Below are 19367 nucleotides of genomic sequence, written 5' to 3'. Positions count from 1 at the left end.
ATTTCATCCTCATTGTCCAGCGTGTTGGCATATAGTTGTTCATAGTATTTTCTTACAATCCTTTGTATTTTTGTGGTGTCAGTGGTTACTTCTCCACTTTAGTTTCTGATTTTGTTGATTTGGGTCCTCTCTCTTTGTTTCTTGATGAGCCTGGCTAACAGTTCATCAATCTTGCCTATCCTTTCAAAAAAACCAGTTCTTGGTTTCATTGATTTTTTTGTATTTATTTTTAGTCTCTGTGTCATTTATTTCTACTCTAATCTTTATTATTTCCTTCCTTCTACTTACTCTGGGCTTTCCTTGTTGTTTTCTAATTTTTTAAGTTGTAGGGTTAATAGTTTATTGTTGGTTTTTCTTGTTTTTAAGGTTGGCCTGTAGTGCTATGAACTTCCCTCTCAGGACTGCTTTTGCTGTGCCTCAGATTTGGGGTTGTTGTGTGTTCATTTTCATTTGTTTCCAGGAAGTTTTTGATTTCTTTCTTGATCTCGTTGGCAACCCATTCATTGTTTAATGACACACTATTTATTCTCCATGTGTTTGAATGTTTTGGGGTGTTTTTTACTGTAGTTGATTTCTAATTTCATTCTACTGTGATTTGAGAAGATGTTTAATATGATTTCAATCTTCTTGAACTTGTAGAGACTTATTTTGTGTCCTAACATGTGGTCTGTCTTTGTGAATGACCCGTGTGCACTTGAGGAGAATGTATATTCTGTAGCTTTGGGGTGAAATGTCCTATAAATGTCAATTAAATCCATCTCATCCAGTGTGTCATTTAGAGTCACTGTTTCCTTGTTGATTTTTTTGTCTGGAAGATCTAAGCAGTGAAGTCAGCAGGGTGTAAAAGTCCCCTGTCATGATTGTATTGTTATTGATCTCTCCTTTAAAGTTCTCTAAAAGTTTTTTATATATCTAGGTACTCCAAATTGGGTGCATATATGTTTACCAGGGTTAATCTCTTGCAGAATTGATCCCTTTAGGATTATGTAGTGAACTTTGTTGTCTCTTGTGATGGCCTTCATTTTGAAGTCTATTTTGTCAAATATGAGTATTGCTACCCCAGCTTTTTTTTTTTTTTTTTCCTGTTTCCATTTGCATGGAAAAAAATTTTTCAGCCCTTCACTCTCATCCTGTTTGTCTTTTGTTCTGAGGTGGGTCTATTGTAGATAACATATATTTGGGTTGTGTTTTTTGTCTCCATTCAGCTACTCTATGTCTTTTGATTGTAGTATTTAATCCATTTATACTTAAGGTTATTATTGACAGGTACTTATTGTCACTTTAACTCTGTATGCCTACGTTTCTCTATTTCTTCTCATTACAGCAGTCCCGTTAGCATTTCTTGTAACGCTTGCTTGGTGGTGATGAACTCATTTAGCCCTTTTTTTTATTTGGTCTGGGAAGCTCTTTATTTCACCATCTCTTTTGAATGATAGCCTTATTGGATATAGTAATCTTGGTTTCAGATCCTTGCTTTCCATCACCTTGAGTACTTCATGCCATTCCCTTCTGGCCTGTAGAGTTTCTGATGAGTAATCAGGTGTCACCCCTTACAGGAGCTCCTTTGTAGGTAACAAATTGCTTTTCTCTTGCTGTCTTTAAGATTCTCTCTTTGTCTTTAATTTTATGCATTTTAATTATGATGTGTCTGGGCATGGGCCTGTTTGAGTTCTCTTTACTTGGGATTCTGTTTGTCTCCTGAACTTGTGTGACTTTTTCCTTCACCAGCTTAGGGAAGTTTTCTGACATGATTTCTTTTTTCTCTTTTTTTCTTAAATATATTTTTATTGATTTCAGAGAGGAAGGGAAAGGGAGAGAGAAACATCAGTGATGAGAGAGAATCATTGATTGGCTGCCTCCTGCACGCCCCCCTATTGGGGATCGAGCCTGCAACCCGGGCATGTGCCCTTGACCAGAATTGAACCCAGGATCCTTCAGTCAGCAGGCCGACGCTCAATCCACTGACCCACACCAGCCAGGGCCCTGCCATCATTTCTTCAAACTTGTCCTCTATCCTCTGCGTCCTTCCCCCTTTGGCCATCTATGCAGATGTTATGCTTTATGTTGTCGCACTGCTTCCTTACGCTGTCCTTGTTTTCTTAATTGTCTCTTCTTTTGGTTCTGAGTGATTTTTTCTACCCTTTCTTCTAATTCAGCGGTCGCCTGCCTCTCGGACCTCACAGACCACCAGTGGTCCACGGGCCACCTGTTGGCGACTGCTGTTCTAATTCACTGATTTGATCCTCAGTTTCCCCTAATCTGCTGTGTTTTCTTTCCAATGTGTTCTTTATTAGTGCTGTGTCATTCTTTATTTCCAACTGTTCTTTTTTCATAGTTACTATAACTTTTCTCATGCTGTTGAGCATCTTTACTATCATTCTAAACTCTGTGTCAGATAAATTTCTTATCTCCATTTCATTTATCTCTTCTGGAGAATTATCTTGTTCTTTCCTTTGGGAGGGTTTTTTGTTGTTTTTTTGTCTCCCCCTTTTGGCTGCCTGTTTGGGTTTGTGACTATGTATTGGGTAGAACAGCTACACCTCTCAATCTCTGGTGCAGGACAGTGTCAAATGTTGTTTCTCTACTGCACCTTCTTGTCTTCCTGCACCAGGGGCCAGCCAGGGCCTGGCACACAGGGCAATGTGGATGTAGAAAGCTGTACCAGCTTCTGATAATGAGAGGGGCTGCTGGGGGCGGCTCCCCTCCCAGCCTCTCCAGAGTCTGAGCCCCACTTCCCATGAAGCACCTCTTGGCTAGTACTACTACAGCTGCTCCTATGGCTGTGTCCCACCTCACCACACAGGACAGAGCTGGCTCCTGTGCATGGCCAGGGGGCTACTGCCCCAGACTGAGAAGAGACACTCCCTGACTCATGCGGAAATGGGAGCTCCAAAGCAGGGTTGGTGGGTCCCCACTAAAGAGCTGGTCCCTTGCTCCCTGACTCTTCCACAGCCACAGCCCCACATTTCACCCACTGGGAGGAGCAGGTGTATGAGGCCCCAGGCGTTGAGACTCAATGTACAGAACAAAAGGAATTCCCCAGCACTATTTTTTTTTTTAAGTTGACTTTTAGGGAGAGGAAGGGAAAGGGAGAGAAACATCTAAGCTGTCCTAGCATTGGCCTGCAGACTGAAGGGTCCCTGGTTTGATTCTGGTTGGGCTCGATTCCCAGTAGGGGATGTGCAGGAGGCAGCCAATCAGTGACTCTCTCATCATTAATGTTTCTCTCTCCCCCCCGCCCCCCTTCCTCTCTGAAATCAATAAAAATATATTTTAAAAAATTCTATGTTGCCTCTTACACGCCCCCTACCAGGGATCCTGCCCTCAACCCAGACATGTGCCCTGATCAGGAATTGAGCCAGCAACCATTTGGTGCATGGATGATGCCCAACCAACCGAGCCACATCAGACAGAGAATCCAGCGCACTTTGAAGGACATTTATTTTGGTTCTTGACCAGTGTCCTCAGGACAAACAATTTGCAAAAATAATCTGTGGCTCAGGGCTTTTTGAAGAAACATCTGTTTCCTCTCAGCAGGAAAGGCTAGGCTTCTGGGGACTGGAGACCATGGAGGGTCCGGAGCAGGCCGCTGTGCGGGGGGGGGCCTGGGGTGGAGGCGGCGGGCAGGTATCCCCGCAGGCGAGCAGTGTCCTGTGGGCCGGCTCGCAGTGGACAGGGAGAGCTTCAAACGTCCACGAACACAAGGGAAAGGCAAAACCGCCACCTTGTGCCCTCCGGACACCAGGGGAGGACGGGCGCGCTCCCTCTGTGGGTCTCTGGGTGGGTCCGTGGGTGGCGGGTGTCGCGGGCTCAGGCCGGCTGCAAGGGCGCGGCGGCGCAGCCCACCTTGTTGCTGAAGAGGCGGGAGAGGCTGCGCGGCGGCGGCGCGCGGGGGAGGCCGCGCACGTCCCAGAGCCGCAGCGCGCCGTCGTGGGAGGCGGTGTACAGCACCTGGCCGTGCACCTGCGGGCGGGACGCGCGCGGCGCTGGGAGGAGCCGGCCGCCACTCCCGCCCCAGTAGGTCCCCGCATCGGTCCCGCCGTTACGGATCAACCACGCACAGACCCTGCTCGACCGCAGCCACTGCAGGCCGGGCATCCTGCACATCCGCTACCGAAGCCGAGGACGGGCCTGTCAGCCCGAGGACCTCGGCCTTGGGGAGGTCCGCCTGTGGGCGCGCGGGGCGCGAGCTCCTTCCCGCCCCCCTCCCAGGCAGGCGGGCGTAGACACGCCCCGGGGATGCGGGGTGGGGAGGGGGGCCTACCTGGATGCAGTTGATGATGAAGGCGTGGCCGCGGAACACCCTCTGGAGCGCTCCGGATTCGGCGTCGAAGGCGCGCGCGCGGGCGTCCCCGCTGCCCGTGAACACTGTGGACACACGCGCCACTGGGCACCTGCCCGACAGCCCTTCGCCTCCAGCACGCGCGGGGCAGGGAGCAGGGCAGGCCCCATCACCTGGGGGCCCCGTCCGCCCGCCCACACAGGACGTCCTAGGTTCCCGTGGGGCCTAGCGGAAGCCCCCGGACAGACGGACGCAGCACCTTCATTATCTGACCACCTCCCGGCATCTGGGACCCTGGGGCCGGGAGAGGCTTCTTCCTTGGGCTCCCACCGTCCTGCGCTGCCCGTCCAGGGGCCCCCATCCCTCCCAGCACCACCTGGCCCAGGTTCCCTCTCAGGCGTTTGGTGGAAGCCATTGGTGAAACTGGTCTCATCTGCCCCGTGTTCCCGCAGCTCTGAGGCGCGGCTCAGGGGAGCCTCCCCTTCCCTGCCGTGGCCATCGGGGCAAGCACCGGCCAGATGATCCTCCCGCACTCATGAACTTCGCCTCCCAGCGCAGGCCCGGGGGCAGCAGCGTGCCCTGCCCAACCTCTTGCAAGGTAAGCCGGTTTCTTAGAACTTAGTAGAGTTCTCAAAGCCCGGGGTCATTAGAATCACCTGCTGGGCTTAAGCACAGACTGCTGGGCGCCCCCGAGTTTCTGATTTAGGGGCTTGGGGTGGAGCCTGGGGACCTGCACTTCTAACCAGTTCTAGGCGATTCTGATTCTGCTGGTCAGGAACCTCGCTGAGAACACGGACCCTCAGGTTCACGTATGGTCTAGCCCGGGTTGTCCCAGGAGCCCACCCCAACACTAGGAGTTCAGTGCCAATAGTTCATCTGGCAGGCGTTCCAGGAAGTGGGAGAGAAACACGGATGGACATCACACAGGTGCACTAATGAGGCCTTGGGAGAAGGTGCAGACCACGTGTCAGAGTTGTCCCACCCCAGGGCAAGGATGCTGGGCTACCTACCCAGCAGTTCTCATTAGTCATTGGCTGAGGGCCTCTCTGGTGGGTGTCAATCCCAGCTCTCCGCTGCCCCGCCCCTCACAGGAACACACATGCGGGCTATGGACCTTAGGTGCTGCGGCAAGCACCCCTGAACACGGTACCCACAGCATCCGCTACACCCACCTGCAGCCTGAGCAGGTCACAGCAAGCAACCCCAGGGCTCCCTTTCTTACCCACTTCCTGTGTACCAGCCTTTCTGCTACAGCTACCCGTCAAGGTGGCCCTGGAGGGGTAGTTTCCTTTTTGGGTTTTTCAGCTCCTCTCCTGCCGTCCCTCCCCCACCAACCCAGCTGGTCTCTGTGCATCCCATGGGTGGGAGCAGGGTCAGGAATTAAGTCTAATCATCCCACAGCCTGTTGGGAAGACCAAGTTCCTTCACAACTGGCAACAACAGGGAGGGTCCCTGTGATCCAATAGTGGCAGCTTCCATCCCGGCTGCTGCCAAGGGGAGGTGCTCTAGGCGACAGTCTTTTTAAATTAGAGCCTTTCTAAGTGTCCTGACTTGGGAGCTGAGACACAGTCACACTTACAGGTTTGGATATAGAAAGAAGAAAAAAATAATTTGTCCGTGTCAGACACCTAAATCCCGGGGGCACCTCAGGCGCTATTTTCAGATTTACATTCCATCTTCATTTGTCACGTATGCTGTGAAGTCAGTGTGAGTTTCCCACTGTGACTCTTCCTCCACCCGTCTGCTCCCTCACTCCAGTGCTAGGAAGATGACAAGCAGGCTCAGTGCTCTGTGTGTATGTGTGTGTGTGTGTGTGTCTGTGTGCGCGCGCGCGCGCGGTGGGGGGGGGGGAGTCCACGCGCACACATTGGGGGGAGGGAGGCTGATGGCAACACAGAGCACTGGGCATCACTTTGGGAGCGGTGCTCAGGAACCTGGGAGCCCCCTGCCATGCTGATGTGATGAGGCTGGGGCTCGCTTCCCTGGAACACTGTCTGCCTTCTTGGTGCCTGGGGTGTAAACACACAGCCAATTGGACAGAGCCCGCACAGCCCAGCTGTGTGGCGATGTGAGCCTGGGGGATAACAGCTTGCTGCCCACCGAGTAAGCCATTTGCCCTTCTTCCTTCACAAAACAATCCCGGCTCCTCCTGGGAGCTACGTCCCCAGAGAAGAGGTTTCCTTCAGCCGCCCCTGCAGGCAGTGGTCTGAGATCCAGGGAAAAGTCTTTGGGTGGCACTTCCAGGGAAGAGTTTTAAAGGGGCCTTATCAGCTAGAGACACATCCTTTTGCCCTTCCCTCTTCTTCCTGCACAAAACAGGAGAGCTCCAGCCGCTATCTTGGGCCATCAGCCCCTCAACGATAGGAAGTATGTGCGGTGAAGCAACGTGACAGAAGGAATCTGGGTGCCTGATAACTGAGAGCCCCTAAAATTCTTCTGAGAGAAAAATAAACCACCATCTCATTTAAACCACTGCTCTCTGCGTTTTCTCTTATCTGTACGCAAACCTAAACTCCAAGTGAAGCCAAACCCACGTGGCCCTCACGCTGGCTGGAGTAGCGGTGTCGCTGTCTCACTGAGAATTAGAATGTGTCCTTGAGACGTGCTCTTGCCCTAGGACCTCTGAGCATCCAGGTGGCTGCATGTTCTTGTGGGTAAAGTTAGGGGAGTCCCCACCCCCACATGTGAATGGAGGTGGCCTGGCCACAGCTCTTGGGTGCTGCCCGTCCTGAATGACAGCTGCCCATTAGTCCTGAAGTAGAGAAGCAGAGGTGCTGAGCAGGGAGGATTTGGGGGAGCGGAGTGGGGGGCAGGCAGAACAAGGTGGGCTGGGCAGGTGGGGTGGTGCAGGGAGTCACTTACGGGTGCCCGCATGGTACTTGAGGGCGCTCACGCTGTGTCTGTGGGCTGGGAACGTGCGCACACACTCCCCCGTGTCCGCCAGCCAGCACTTGACGGTCCTGTCGGCGCTGCCCGAGTACACATGCTGGTTCACCAGCTGCGGAGGGATGTGCGTACTGCGGCTCAGAGGCCCTCCCAGCCTCTCCGAGTGGAAGGGGAGGGGATGTGCTGGGCTCAGTGGAGAAAGTGCATGAACCAGAAACGCCCGGCTGTGGGTCCCACCTGACCACCTGCTCCGGCACCCAGGACCTCCCTGCTCTCCCCGCTTCCCTGGGAGAGTGGGCTGGGCAGGCAGGCAGACCCGGCTCAGGTCTTCACTATTACTCGCCCTTGGCCAAGTCACTCACTGCTCCTCAGCAGCTTCACGGAAGCTAAGGACCGTGCCAGCACCATACTGGTAAGAGCAAGGACCCCCAACATTCGCCGGCATAGACTACTTCTGCCAGGTGCCGATGGGTGATTCCTGCCTAACCCAGTAGGACTGGTGTCCTTCTAGGTAGCGGAAATGTGGACACAGAGGGAAGGCCATGTGTGGCCGGAGGGACCGGCCTCAGGAGAAACCAGCCCTGCAGACACCTTGATCTTGGACTTCCAGCCTCTAGAACTGAGACACCGAGCTCTGCTGTTTCACCCCACCCCTCCCCCACCCGTGGCACTTTGTCATGAAGGCCCAGCCGACTGTACACCGGGGCAGGGCAGCACAGAGGGGGCGGCGGTCTCACCTCCAGACAGATGACAGAGCCCTGGTGCTCCCGGAACACCCGCAGCTGCTCCCCACTCAGGATGTCCCAGGCGCGGATGGTGGTGTCCGTGCTGCCCGTGAAGGCCGTGTGGCTGGGCGTGTCCAGCACAAGGCACAGCACGGCACCCGTGTGGCCCCGCAGCGTCTGGTGGCAGCAGCCACTAGCCACCTGCCACACCTTGGCCGTGCCATCCGTGCTGCCTGTTACCAGCAGCCCCCCGGCCACAGCCTCCTCCTCGAAGGGAGCCCCGGGCAGGTCCCAGGGGGCGGAGTAGGCGAGAGTCAGCACGCAGTTGCGGTGGCCCCGGAACTCCCGGGACACCTGCCCCTTGTCCACACTCCAGGCGCGAGCTGTCCGGTCATAGGAGCTGCTGAAGAGCTGGTTGTTGGTGACCAGGATCCTGGTGGCAGAGGGAAAGGCCAGGGGTTGGCCCACAGGGCTGCCCGGCAGGCTGTCACAGGGTCCCTTTGGCAGGTCCTCCATGTTCACTGAGCCCAGGCAATGGGGAGCAGGAAATGCTCCCAGAGAAAGTCCTGGGCTGGAGTACCCCAGGCCCCTGCTTCAGGGGGGACTGTGAGGGGGTCAGGAGAACACCCCAGAAGTCGCAGGGGCCCAGGCAGAGGCCACCACCCACAGAACAAAGCCCAGACTGAAGGCGTCCTGGTCACTGCCATCGTAACCCCACCACCGGCATGGACACCTGCCCGGGCCAGGGGCCGGCTGCCTCTGCACTGTGGCTGGAGACACTCCCTCTCCACCCGGCGGCCAGTCACCCCCGGGGTTCAGCTGAAGGCCCTTCGCTAAGACACCGCCCAGAATCCCCACCACGTGCTGGGCCGTGGTCCACTCAGACCTTCCCCGCAGCAGGGCCAAGCTCCGATGCTTCCATCCCGCCCAACGCGAGGACCACAGCAGCCGCTCGTTATAGGAAGCGGCGTGGGGAGGACAGGTGGGGAGGCCCACCCTCCGGGTTTGCCCCGAACTGAAAGGCTGCGGGAACATGGGACTTGCAGTTTAAAAACCAGGAACGTTCTGGGCCAAGTGGGACACACGGTCACCCTAAGGACAGGTCAGACTCGGGGGCTGGGCGGGGCATCGGGACGGTGGAGCCCTGGGGAAGCTGGGAGTTATGCGTGTTTTCTGAAAGGCCTCTGTGTCACTCTCACAGCGCCCGTGCCCGATCAGCCCACGAGTGACTTCTGTAGTCAGGGCCACGGGAGACACAATCAGACAAGTCTCGGTGGGGTGGGGGTGGGAGCGGGCATGGCATCTGTCAGCTCGCACGGCCAAATGTCATTTGGGCCGACGTCTGCTGACAACATTCCAGCCAAGGGCCCCAGGGAACTCTGGGTGAGAGGAGCAGAGAGGGTCTGGCCACCTCCCCCCGCCCCCCAACCCCCAACCCCCAACCCCCAATGCAGGAAGAAAGGCCGCTCAACAGTAAAAACTGGTGAATCTTTTTCTCCTTTCGATTAATGCTAAGGCCGTCTTCCCAGAAAAATACACATTTGTCTTTAGTATAGAACACTGGCTGTGACTTCAAAGGGCCCGTGTTGAGGAGGCTGAGCCCCCAGGAGCAGAGACCACAAAGGGCAGAGGCCAAGGCTGAGGCTGGAATAAGGCCGCGTCCTCGGTGTGGGGACAGAGGGGTAGGTTAGGGACACCTGGCACTCTCTCCGTCCTGGAGGCTGGTGCGGCGGGAGGAGAGATGGACCACGAGAGGGAACAGACCTGCCTGCACCGCACCCAGACCCCGCATCCTGCAAGGTTCTCACCCCCTGCAGGTAACTAAGGAAACAGACTCACTGAAACAGCTCCTGCCCTGGTAGATGTGGTTTCCACGACGTATGTATTTCTAAAGGAAAGTGACGACCTGCTGTCACATAGCACCATGGGTGACGTTCTGGGGGCCTGCAGGCTGCCGGGTGTGGCCTGGTATGAGAGCAGAGACGCCAGGCCTGGTGGGCGCCCCCAGAAGCTCACACACCTGGCCCAGCTCTGAAAACACGGGAGGAAGTGAATTCCACGTCCTCACCTCAGGGTGTCACACATTTGCAAGCACAGTTAATAATGCAAATGTCTTCCCAGATCTACCGCTCAAAAGTAGTGTGTGCACTGGCCGGTTTGGCTCAGTGAATAGAGCGTCCGCTTGTGGACTGAAGGGTTCCAGGTTCGATTCCGGTCAAGGGCACATGCCCAGGTTGCGGGCTTAACCCTCACTAGGGGTTTGCAGGAGGCAGCCGATCAGTGATTCTCATCATTGATGTTTCTCTCTCTCTCTCCCTCTCCCTTCCTCTCTGAAACCAATAAAAAGCAGCTGATAGTTTCCAGGCACAGCCTGAGAGCAGGCTGGTCACCTGAGGTGTGGCCTTCTCCCACCTGTCAGCACTTCCAACCACTCACGCCTCACACAAGGAGACTCCCCTTTCCCACACTTTTCCTCAGTCACAAATTTTTCTCAAGAGAGAGTGCTGGGACCTGGCTGGGTGGCTCAGTTAGTCAGTGTCATCCCGACACACCAAGGCGGTGGGTCTGACCCCGTCAGGGCACATACAGGAACCAGCCAATGAGTGCGGAACGAACTGATGTCTCTCTCTCTCCCTCTCTCTCCCCCCCCCCCTCTCAAAAGAAAGAAGGAGCCCACCCAGCATGGCCCAGTGGTTGAGCGTCGATCCATGAACAAGAAGGTCACGGTTCGATTCCCGGTCAGAACACACATCCCCGGGTTGTGGGCTCGATCCCCAGTGTCTCTCTCTCTCCCTTCTTCTCCAAAGTCAATAAAAATATGTTTAAAAAAATACAGAAAAGAGTGAGAAAGAGAGGGAGGGAGGGAGAAGCAAGAGCGCTGGGAGAGGCCAGCAGAGCTGTGAGTCCCGAGCCCTAATTCTACCCCTTTGCTACCACGACTTGTCCACTTGTCTGCTTGGCCCTGGCCGCCCAGGTCTCCGGCCTGGCCTGCTCCAGCTAAGAGTAGGGGACAAAAGCTGGGCTGCTGGAAGGTGGGCGGGGGCCGGGGCCTGCCTTCCCCACTCTGAACCGTCGTGTGTGTGTGTGTGTGTGTGTGTGTGTGTGTGTGTGTGTGAACATGTGTACGTGTGTGGTGTGCCAACACAGCTCTTTACTGTCTTTCTACTTAGGGGTGTTGTTGAGTTCCTGCCCCGTGGGTGCACCATTCCGACTGCAGGCCGCTGGAACTTGGTCAGTTAATGGTCAGCCTGGCCATTTCTGGGCACTTGACCATTAACAACTCGGGTCCCACCCGACCCAGGTGTGAGTAAAGCCCGTGCTGGCAGCGTCCCTCCTGGCTGGGAACATCCTGGTCCGCCAGCCCAGCCCCGCCCGCCTGTCCCCTCAAACCACTGCCTGCACTGGGTCACTTATTTACCGCCCAGGCAGGTGGCCTCCGGTCAGCAAAGCATCGGGAGGCCGAGGGCGGGGCCAGACTCCTGCTTATCCTGGGCAGTCCCTCAGGGGCCTGCGGTGGCCGATGGCCGCAGTTACATAAACAATGTTAAATTGATCTGATCAGCAAAGGAATTTCATGGCTCAGCTCAGACCCAAATCCAATAAGGGAAAACTCAAACCGAGGCGGGGGGTGAGGGTAGAGGGAGGAGAACAGTTTCAAGTGCAACATGGAAAGGAGAGGTTTAAAAATACCCTGGCTTCATCTTCAGAGCCATCCCCATTGGCTGCTCCACCAAGTCCCTGGCCCACCATCGGGTACCAATTAAGCCATTTCCTCTGGAATCTGTTCCACCCTAGGAGTTGTGGCCTCCAGATGCCTTTCCCTGCGCCCAGCAGGGGGCAGTATGCAGCCAAGCCAATGTGTTCCCTACCTCTACCTCCCAAGCCCCCACCTGGAGCCCTGGGTAGTGGGCACTTGTCACACCTGGGGACACTTCTGTCCTGAGCTTCCCACTGCTCTGTGCTCCTGGTGACCAACCTGCGTGCCCACAGGCGGCTTCCCCACAGAAGCTACGTTCCTCCAGGGCAGCGGCCTCAGGGCTACACCTCTGTCCCCTGGGGCCCAGCCAGGTAAGATGAGAGGCCGAGTCCTCACCGCCTGTCAGCCCGGCCCGGCCATGCTGACCTGTTCACAATGGACGTGTGTCCTCGGAACACCTGCAGGCACTGCCCGGTCAGCACATCCCACTTCCTGATGGTGCGGTCGGCGCTGCACGTGAAAGCAGCCTCGTTCTCCAGCTGGCAGAAGGTCACGTAGCTCTCGTGTCCTGTAGGCGAGGGCAGAGGTGAGCCTGGGGCATGCCAGCTTCTGCTTTTCCTCTAGGACGAACGCTTGAGGCGGCGCGGGGCAGGCGTGTTTGAGACCAGTCCAGAAGTGACTAGCCCTCTAAAATGAAAAACTAAGTCTGGGAGAGTCTGTGGGGTGCCAGGAGCAACTCAGGGGACACTCACCCTGCCCCCCGAATCCTTCCGTTCCCTCCTCTTCATCATCGTCTTTCGGTCTTCAAACTATTCACTCAGTCATCCCACGCACTCTGTACCTCAGTGTTACGGAGGCAGGAAGCACAGAGGCAGGGGCATGGTCTTCAACGCCCCAACGCTGGGCTAGCGCCCTGAGCTACTACTGACTGACCCCCGGCAAGTCACCTCGCCTCCCTGTGCCTCGATCGCCTCATCTGACACAGGGAGCGGGCAGCGCCTGTCTCCCAGGGCGTCTGTGCAGACTGAGCTGCTAGGTGTCAGCTGCTTTCGCGCTCGGGGAGAAACACTACGGCAGGCAGAATATTGAGTCCTAATTCCTGGAACCTAGAAATGTTACTTTGCTTGGAAAAAGGCACGTTTGCAGATGTAATTAAGTGAAGGCTCTTGAGTTGGAGAGATTATCAGCATGGGCCCTAAATGCAACCACAGGTGTCCTCATAAGAAGGAGGCAGAGCCCTGAGTGGTATGATCAGTGGTTAGAGTGTCAGCCTGCACACCAAAGGGTCACAGGTTCTATTCCGGTAAAGGGCACATACTGGGTTTCAGGTTCGATCCCTGGTTCCGGCCGGGCACGTGCGGGAGGCAACCAATCAATGTGTCTCTTTCACATCGGTATTCCTAGCTCTCTCTCTCTCCTTTTTCTCCCCCCTCCCACTCTCTAAAAATCACTGGAAAAAATATCCTCACCTGAGGATTAACAAAAAAGAAAAAAAATCCTTAGATGAGGATTAACAAAAAAGATTTTTTTAAAAAAAGGAGGCAGAGCCCTGGCCGGGTAGCTCAGTTGGTTAGAGCGTAGTCCTGAAATGCTAAGGTTGCAGGTTTGAACCTTGGTGGAAAGATAGCCAATCGGGGGATAGGGGAGGCTAGGGGACTGTCTAGGGCGGGGGGATAAAATGGATACAAATGTAATACCCTTTGTAATACTTTAAGCAATAAAAAAACAAACAAACAAACAAACAAAAAAAAAAATAAAAAAATAAAAAAAAAAAGAAAGATAGCCAATCGATGTTTCTCACATTGATGTTTCTCTCCCCGCCCCCCCCCCCCCAAAATCAATAAACATATCCTAGGGTGAAGATTAAAAAAAAGAATCAACCAATGAATGCATAAATAAGTGGAACAACAAATCAATGTTTCTCTCTCTCTCTTTCCCCCCTTTCTCTCCCTCTCTCAAATCAATTTTTAAAAATTTTTCAAAAAGAAAAATTTCTGTCTTCTTGGATAGCCTAGATCAGGCCTCTAGGAAAACAACGTTTGTGCGAATTAAATAAACACTTGAAGAAACTGCAGATTATGTTTCCCTTAAAAACATGTTAGTTTAAAAGTCGAGGGCAAAGTTTGTTTGGCAAAGCACAGCCCTGCTTTTGGCCAAACCCAAAGAGTTTATAAGATAGTTTAAGATTATCAACAAACCTTCCCTGAGACCAGAGCTGTCCGTTGGAGGGCTCAGCACTGTGAGGGGAGGGCAGCCGGGTGCCCTGAGGCAGGGAGGTGCCACCGAGCTGGCCACACACAGGCTCACTCACGCCCAGCAGTCCTCCACCGACCGACTGAGTGCGGACTAACGCAGGCTAACCAGTGCAGGCTAACCCAGGCTCCTGGGGGGGGGGGGGGGGCGTCATCCCCATTCACTCTGCTTCCTTCCATCTCACAGGAAGGCCAAGTCAATTAGGGCAAGAAAAACACTGAGAAATGTTAGTGCCCTGGGACACCTGAAACCAGGGATGCTGAAGACCATGAGCTTCAGGACTGCTTTTATGACACACGGAAGTAAAAAGGAAAAAAGAATATAAACACTGATTACGAATCAATAAAAATAGAACACACAAACAAAAACCTAAGAGGTGATAATGAAAAGAAGTTTTTCAATGTAAAAAAACCTCATCTTGCCTGGCTGGTGTGGCTCAGTGGTTGAACACTGACCTATGAACCAGGAGGTCATGGTTCGATTCCTGGCCAGGGCACATGCCCTGGTTGCGGACTCGCAGAAGGCAGCGGATCAATGATTCTCTTTCATCATTGATGTTTCTCTCTCTCCCTCCCCCTCTGAAATCAATTAAAAAATATTCTGAAAAAACCAAACACCCTCATTTCTTAAGCGGGGCCAGACTGACCCTCTGTCTTCTGGGACCCGGCCCTGAGCTGGCTGAGGCTCCCGCAGTGGTCAAGGCTCCCCAGTGGACAAGCCCTTTCCTCTGTGAGCCAGGCACCCACCGTGAATCTGAAAACAGAAGCCCACTGAGTCCTGGCTCAGAGCCTCCCAGCAGCGGGGCCCTGTGAGCTGCAGAGTGCGTCCCTGACCCTGACCTACAGACCGGAGACAGGGCTCAACTCCCCCAAGGCCTTTAGGGCCGCCAGGGGAGCAATGCCTCCCCCCATCCTGGGGAAGGGTGGGGGAGAGCAAGGGGGAGAGAGGGCACGGAGGAGGGATGGCCCATCCTGTCTCCAGGGACCACAGCGCCTTGGCATCGAGCTGTTGGAATTATGCAGAATAAGCAAAAAAGCCAAACTAAAAATATTTTCGAAGGGATGAAGAGTGCAGATAAGACGCCGTTATTATGTTCAAAAGAACATGCTGAGGCTCAGGGGCTCCCGCCAAGGTCCCGGGCCCTCCCGGCCTGTGGGGAGCAACAGGTCAGTCCGAGGCTTAACCCTCTATCGGCTGCCCACACCGGCCCCCGTCCTTACACCCTGAGACTGGCTGAGTTCAAAGTGCCCCTCCTGTACATGGAGTCCAGGATGGACGCAGCGCTGGGTCCAGATGGGCTGGAGAGGGCATGAAGTGGTGCCCCCTTGCCCTGTGCTATCCCTGCGGTCTTCTGTCTGTCCCTCCAGAAACCTCTTCTCCAGCCTGCTCTCTGCAGCTTCTCCGCCCTGTATAGGTACCCCCCCCCTCCGCCCTGTATAGGTACCCCCTCCCCCTCCCCTCCACCCTGTATAGGTACCCCCTCCCCCCCATAGGTACCCCTTCCCCCTCCCCTCCGCCCTGTATAGGTACCCCCTCTCCCTCCCCTCTGCCCTGTATAGGTACCCCCACCCCCTCCCCTCCACCCTGTATAGGTACCCCCTCCCCCCATAGGTACCCCCTCTCCCTCCCCTCTGCCCTGTATAGGTACCCCCACCCCCTCCCCTCCACCCTGTATAGGTACCCCCTCCCCCCCATAGGTACCCCTTCCCCCTCCCCTCTGCCCTGTATAGGTACCCCCACCCCCGCCCCTCCACCCTGTATAGGTACCCCCCTCCCCCCCATAGGTACCCCCACCCCCTCCCCTCCACCCTGTATAGGTACCCCCTCCCCCCATAGGTACCCCCTCTCCCTCCCCTCTGCCCTGTATAGGTACCCCCACCCCCCTCCCCTCCACCCTGTATAGGTACCCCCTCCCCCCCATAGGTACCCCTTCCCCCTCCCCTCCGCCCTGTATAGGTACCCCTTCCCCCTCCCCTCCGCCCTGTATAGGTACCCCCTCTCCCTCCCCTCTGCCCTGTATAGGTACCCCCACCCCCTCCCCTCCGCCCTGTATAGGTACCCCTTCCCCCTCCCCTCCGCCCTGTATAGGTACGCCCTCCCCCTCCCCTCCGCCCTGTATAGGTACCCCCTTCCCCCTCCCCTCCGCCCTGTATAGGTACCCCTCCCCCCACAACACACACACAGGGTTCAGAGAGCTGGGAGCCCCAGCCCAAGACCTGAGATGAGGTGACAGGGACCCAGGTAAGAAATATATCCACTTCCAGTGAGTAAGTACACAAATATAAACCCACATGTATCTGAAAACTTTTATAAAGTCCCTGCTACGTCATCCAGTTTTCAAATAAGCTGAACTGCAGATAAAGGGAGGCGGCCGAGCGCAGGGCGGGTGATCCAATTTCAGCTCTGTCCTCGCCGCTCCTTAACTCGCGCCTCGGTTTCCCTGCCTGCGCGGGGCAACAGCGGGCGGGGACTGCAGCTCAGGGCGCGGAGCCAGGGCACTTGCAGGCCCCGAGGCTGCCCGAACAGCCGGAGGGAGATGTCCAGCCAGAGGTGCCCTGGCCAGTGAGAGGCCAGAGAAGGCGCTGCTCATCTGGGGGGGGGGGGGGCATTCCTTTGTGTTAACTGTTGTAAAGGGAACATTTCACGCTCCGGGTTGACAAGTGACAGCCCCGCAGAGGGCGCCCCTGGGCCACTGACCCCACTGCAGCCGGCTCCGCGCCCCCCTCCCAGCTGGATATCCACCCGCTGTCCTCAGCTGGCCGGGTTGTGGGCCCGCGATGGGTGGGGCCGGGCTTTGGGGAGGGTCTGTGGGTGGAAGAGCCGAGGTCTGAGCCGGCAAGAGGATGGGAAGGACAGAACCGGGGGAGCGGAAGGCGCGCGTGTCTACCTCGCAGGAGGGCGCAGCACTGGCCGTCCGCGGTGCTCCAGAGCCGGGCCGTGCCGTCCTCGCTGCCCGTCAGCAGGCGCTGCCCGTCGGGGCTCAGGCTGAGCCAGTTGATGCCCCCGCGGTGCTCGGCGCAGACCCTCAGGGCCGACCCGCCGCCGCCCATCCCGCCGGCCGCTAGGGGGGGGCGCCCGGGCGTCCGCGCTCTCGGCGGCTGAATCCCCCGGTCATCGCGGGGACCGGACTCCAGGCTCCTGCGGGGGCCCGGGGCGCGGGGATAAGAGGGGGACCCTCGCTCCCGCGCCGCCCACTCGGACCCAGCGGGCAGCCCACTTGGGACCCCGTCCTCCGAGGGGCAGTCCCAGCCCCACCGGCACAGCGCGCCCCCTCCCCGCGCCCCTCGGGAGACCCCGCCCCCACCTGAGCGGCCTCCCCCCGGGCCGGGCGCGCGGGGCGAGGCATCTCGGGGCGCGGCGGGCAGGGGACACCGGGAAGCCGAGCGCCCCGTCCCGCACGCCTCCCGGCCGGGCGGCGCTCGCTCGGGCGGAGCGCGGAACAATACAGCCCGCTGGCTCCTCCTCGGAGACCACCCCCGACCGGCCCTCCCCCTGCGCGGCGCCGGCCCCCACCCCCAGCCCGCCCCGGCCCCGGCAGACGACTCCACGTGCCGCCTCCCGCTCTCCCGGGCGCCCGCGCTCTGCCGCCCCCGCCGGGACCGGGACCGGGAGGAGGACCGAGGTCCGCGTGGGGCGACGCGCGCGCCCGGGGGCTCGCCGGGGCCGGCGGCTGCGCGCTTCCACCGGACGGTCGCTTCTTCCCAGCTCCCAGGCCTAGGACCTACCTGGGGGCGCTCGGGGGCTCGGGAGCGGCCGCCCTCGCTGGGAAATCACGTGCACCCCAACTCTGAACGAGGCTCGCCGAGGGAGGGGCGGGCGCGGGGGGCGAGCCCCGGTGGAGGGTGGGCTCCCCGCAGAGGTCAGGGTCACTCCCCGGAGCAGTCCCGGTCCTGGGGGCTGGGCTCCAGCCACTGCTGTCCCTGCCCCCGCGCCCACTCGGCTCTGCCCCGAAGGGTCCCCCGAGGTTCTCGCAGGAACCCCGACCCGAGCGCCGGTCACTGGCTCCTATGAAAGCAGTTCCGGCGCCGGCTTCGCGGGGGGTGGCGGTGGAGGGCGGGAGGGGAGGTACTCCAGGTCCGAGGATTTCCGGAACCGCCGGGGCTCTTTCCAGAAGCCAGTGGGGGAACCTCGGTGGGATTTGTGATTGTGTTCGGGGTGGGGTCGAGGTCGGTGAGCGGGTGCCTTTGGAAAGCGGGCCCACGTCACCACAACGGGAACTTCTCCCAAAGGCTGACCATAAAAAACTCTGGGGAAAAAACCATAATGGGGTTCCCCAGGGCAGTGGTCGGCAAACAGCGGCTCCTGAGCCACACGTGGCTCTTTGGCCCCTTGAGTGTGGCTCTTCCACAAAATATCACATGCGGGCAACAGCCTACAAACATGACTTACCCAAACTTTCCAAGGAGATGCAAGGCCATTGTTCACATTAGTGTTTGTCAGTCATTGTCATGATTTAATTTTACGGATAAGGTAAATTGTAAGGAATTTAATTTTATCAATAAATAATATCATTAAGTATGATGGTATCAAGTTTTATTCAACGTACCTATAGTTTAACTAAGACAAAACTTTAAGTAAAGTTGATTAAGTTGATTTTAGGGAACATCGTGGAAAGAAGATGTAGTGTGGAGGATGGAGAAAGGTGTGTGGAGATGGTTTGGACATACAGAGGGTGAACGAAAGGAGGCAGATGAAACAAGTATCCGAGACGAGTGTGGATGGGAGAGTTGGAAGGGGTCGACCTCAGCGAACATAATCAGATTGAGGACGTTTTTAGCAAAGGCCAGCTTAGGAGGACCCTAATTAAGTTAATAACAATGTACCTACCTATATAGTTTACGTTTAAAAATTTTGGCTCTCAAAAGAAATTTCAGTCATACTGTTGATATTTGGCTGTTGGCTAATGAGCTTGCCAACCACTGCCCCAGGGCGTTGGGCAGTTATTCCCGGAGAGGCCTAACGGGAGTCAGCTGGCAGCTCAGCTTTAGGAGCAGGACCCTACTCTGTAGGCGGTGAGGGAGGGTCCCCGGAAGGCGGGAGGAGTGGGGACAGTAGGTTTGAAGTCAAAGACGCTGGTGGAGGTGGGTTAGTTCAGAGGAGGCGGGAGGGGCGGGCAGAAGCGGAGCCCGGTCCACAGGTGGACTCTTGAGAAACCGGACGTGCGCAGGAGGCAGGAGGACCCTGGGGGTCTCCCCCAGCTGTATTTTTCTTTTTTACCATGCACAAGCACACTGTGCCATTTTTAAAAAGAAGGCTTCGAGAAGCTCCAATATTATTACTACTATTATTAATGTTTGGAGGACAATCATCAGAGAATTAAAGTTATTGTTGGGAGAATAATACATGGCCGCATATCCTCAGAACCCTGGATACCTGTGTTCCACACGGTCAGCGCTGCCAGGGCCCAGAGAGGGAGGGGACAAGCATTAGATGTCACAGAGAGTCCCTTGTCCGTGAGTGAGGGTCCAGGGCTAGGCTGAGCTGGACCACTGGGCTAGCCCCACTCCCTATATCCCCTCATTCC

General features: G+C 56.4%; 1 protein-coding gene across 1 annotated transcript; it reads right to left on the bottom strand.

Annotated features, from left to right (window-relative positions):
- Positions 1 to 3664: 3664 nt before the first annotated feature.
- WDR86 (WD repeat domain 86) lies at positions 3665 to 17595 on the bottom strand. Its single transcript, XM_059711440.1, has 7 exons — positions 17569 to 17595; positions 16731 to 16981; positions 12017 to 12158; positions 7906 to 8326; positions 7145 to 7280; positions 4265 to 4368; positions 3665 to 3963 (listed from the first exon to the last, which is right to left on the bottom strand). The coding sequence occupies exons 2-7, from the start codon at positions 16891 to 16893 to the stop codon at positions 3811 to 3813; spliced, it is 1119 nt and encodes a 372-aa protein (XP_059567423.1). The 5' UTR covers positions 16894 to 16981; positions 17569 to 17595; the 3' UTR covers positions 3665 to 3810.
- Positions 17596 to 19367: the final 1772 nt, after the last annotated feature.

The sequence above is a fragment of the Myotis daubentonii genome, chromosome 10 (genome assembly GCF_963259705.1).
Source record: "Myotis daubentonii chromosome 10, mMyoDau2.1, whole genome shotgun sequence".
Classification (NCBI taxonomy): domain Eukaryota; kingdom Metazoa; phylum Chordata; class Mammalia; order Chiroptera; family Vespertilionidae; genus Myotis; species Myotis daubentonii.
This window is presented reverse-complemented; position numbering and strand designations above follow the sequence as displayed.

Excerpts from the sequence above, each read along its gene's own strand:
- WDR86 (XM_059711440.1), bottom strand. The coding sequence starts at position 16,893 with ATGGGCGGCGGCGGGTCGGCCCTGAGGGTCTGCGCCGAGCACCGCGGG. Across the intron at positions 12,159-16,730 it reads GTGCTGCGCCCTCCTGCGAG|GACACGAGAGCTACGTGACC; the intron begins GTAGACACGCGC and ends CCTCGCCTACAG. Across the intron at positions 8,327-12,016 it reads CACACGTCCATTGTGAACAG|GATCCTGGTCACCAACAACC; the intron begins GTCAGCATGGCC and ends CTCTGCCACCAG.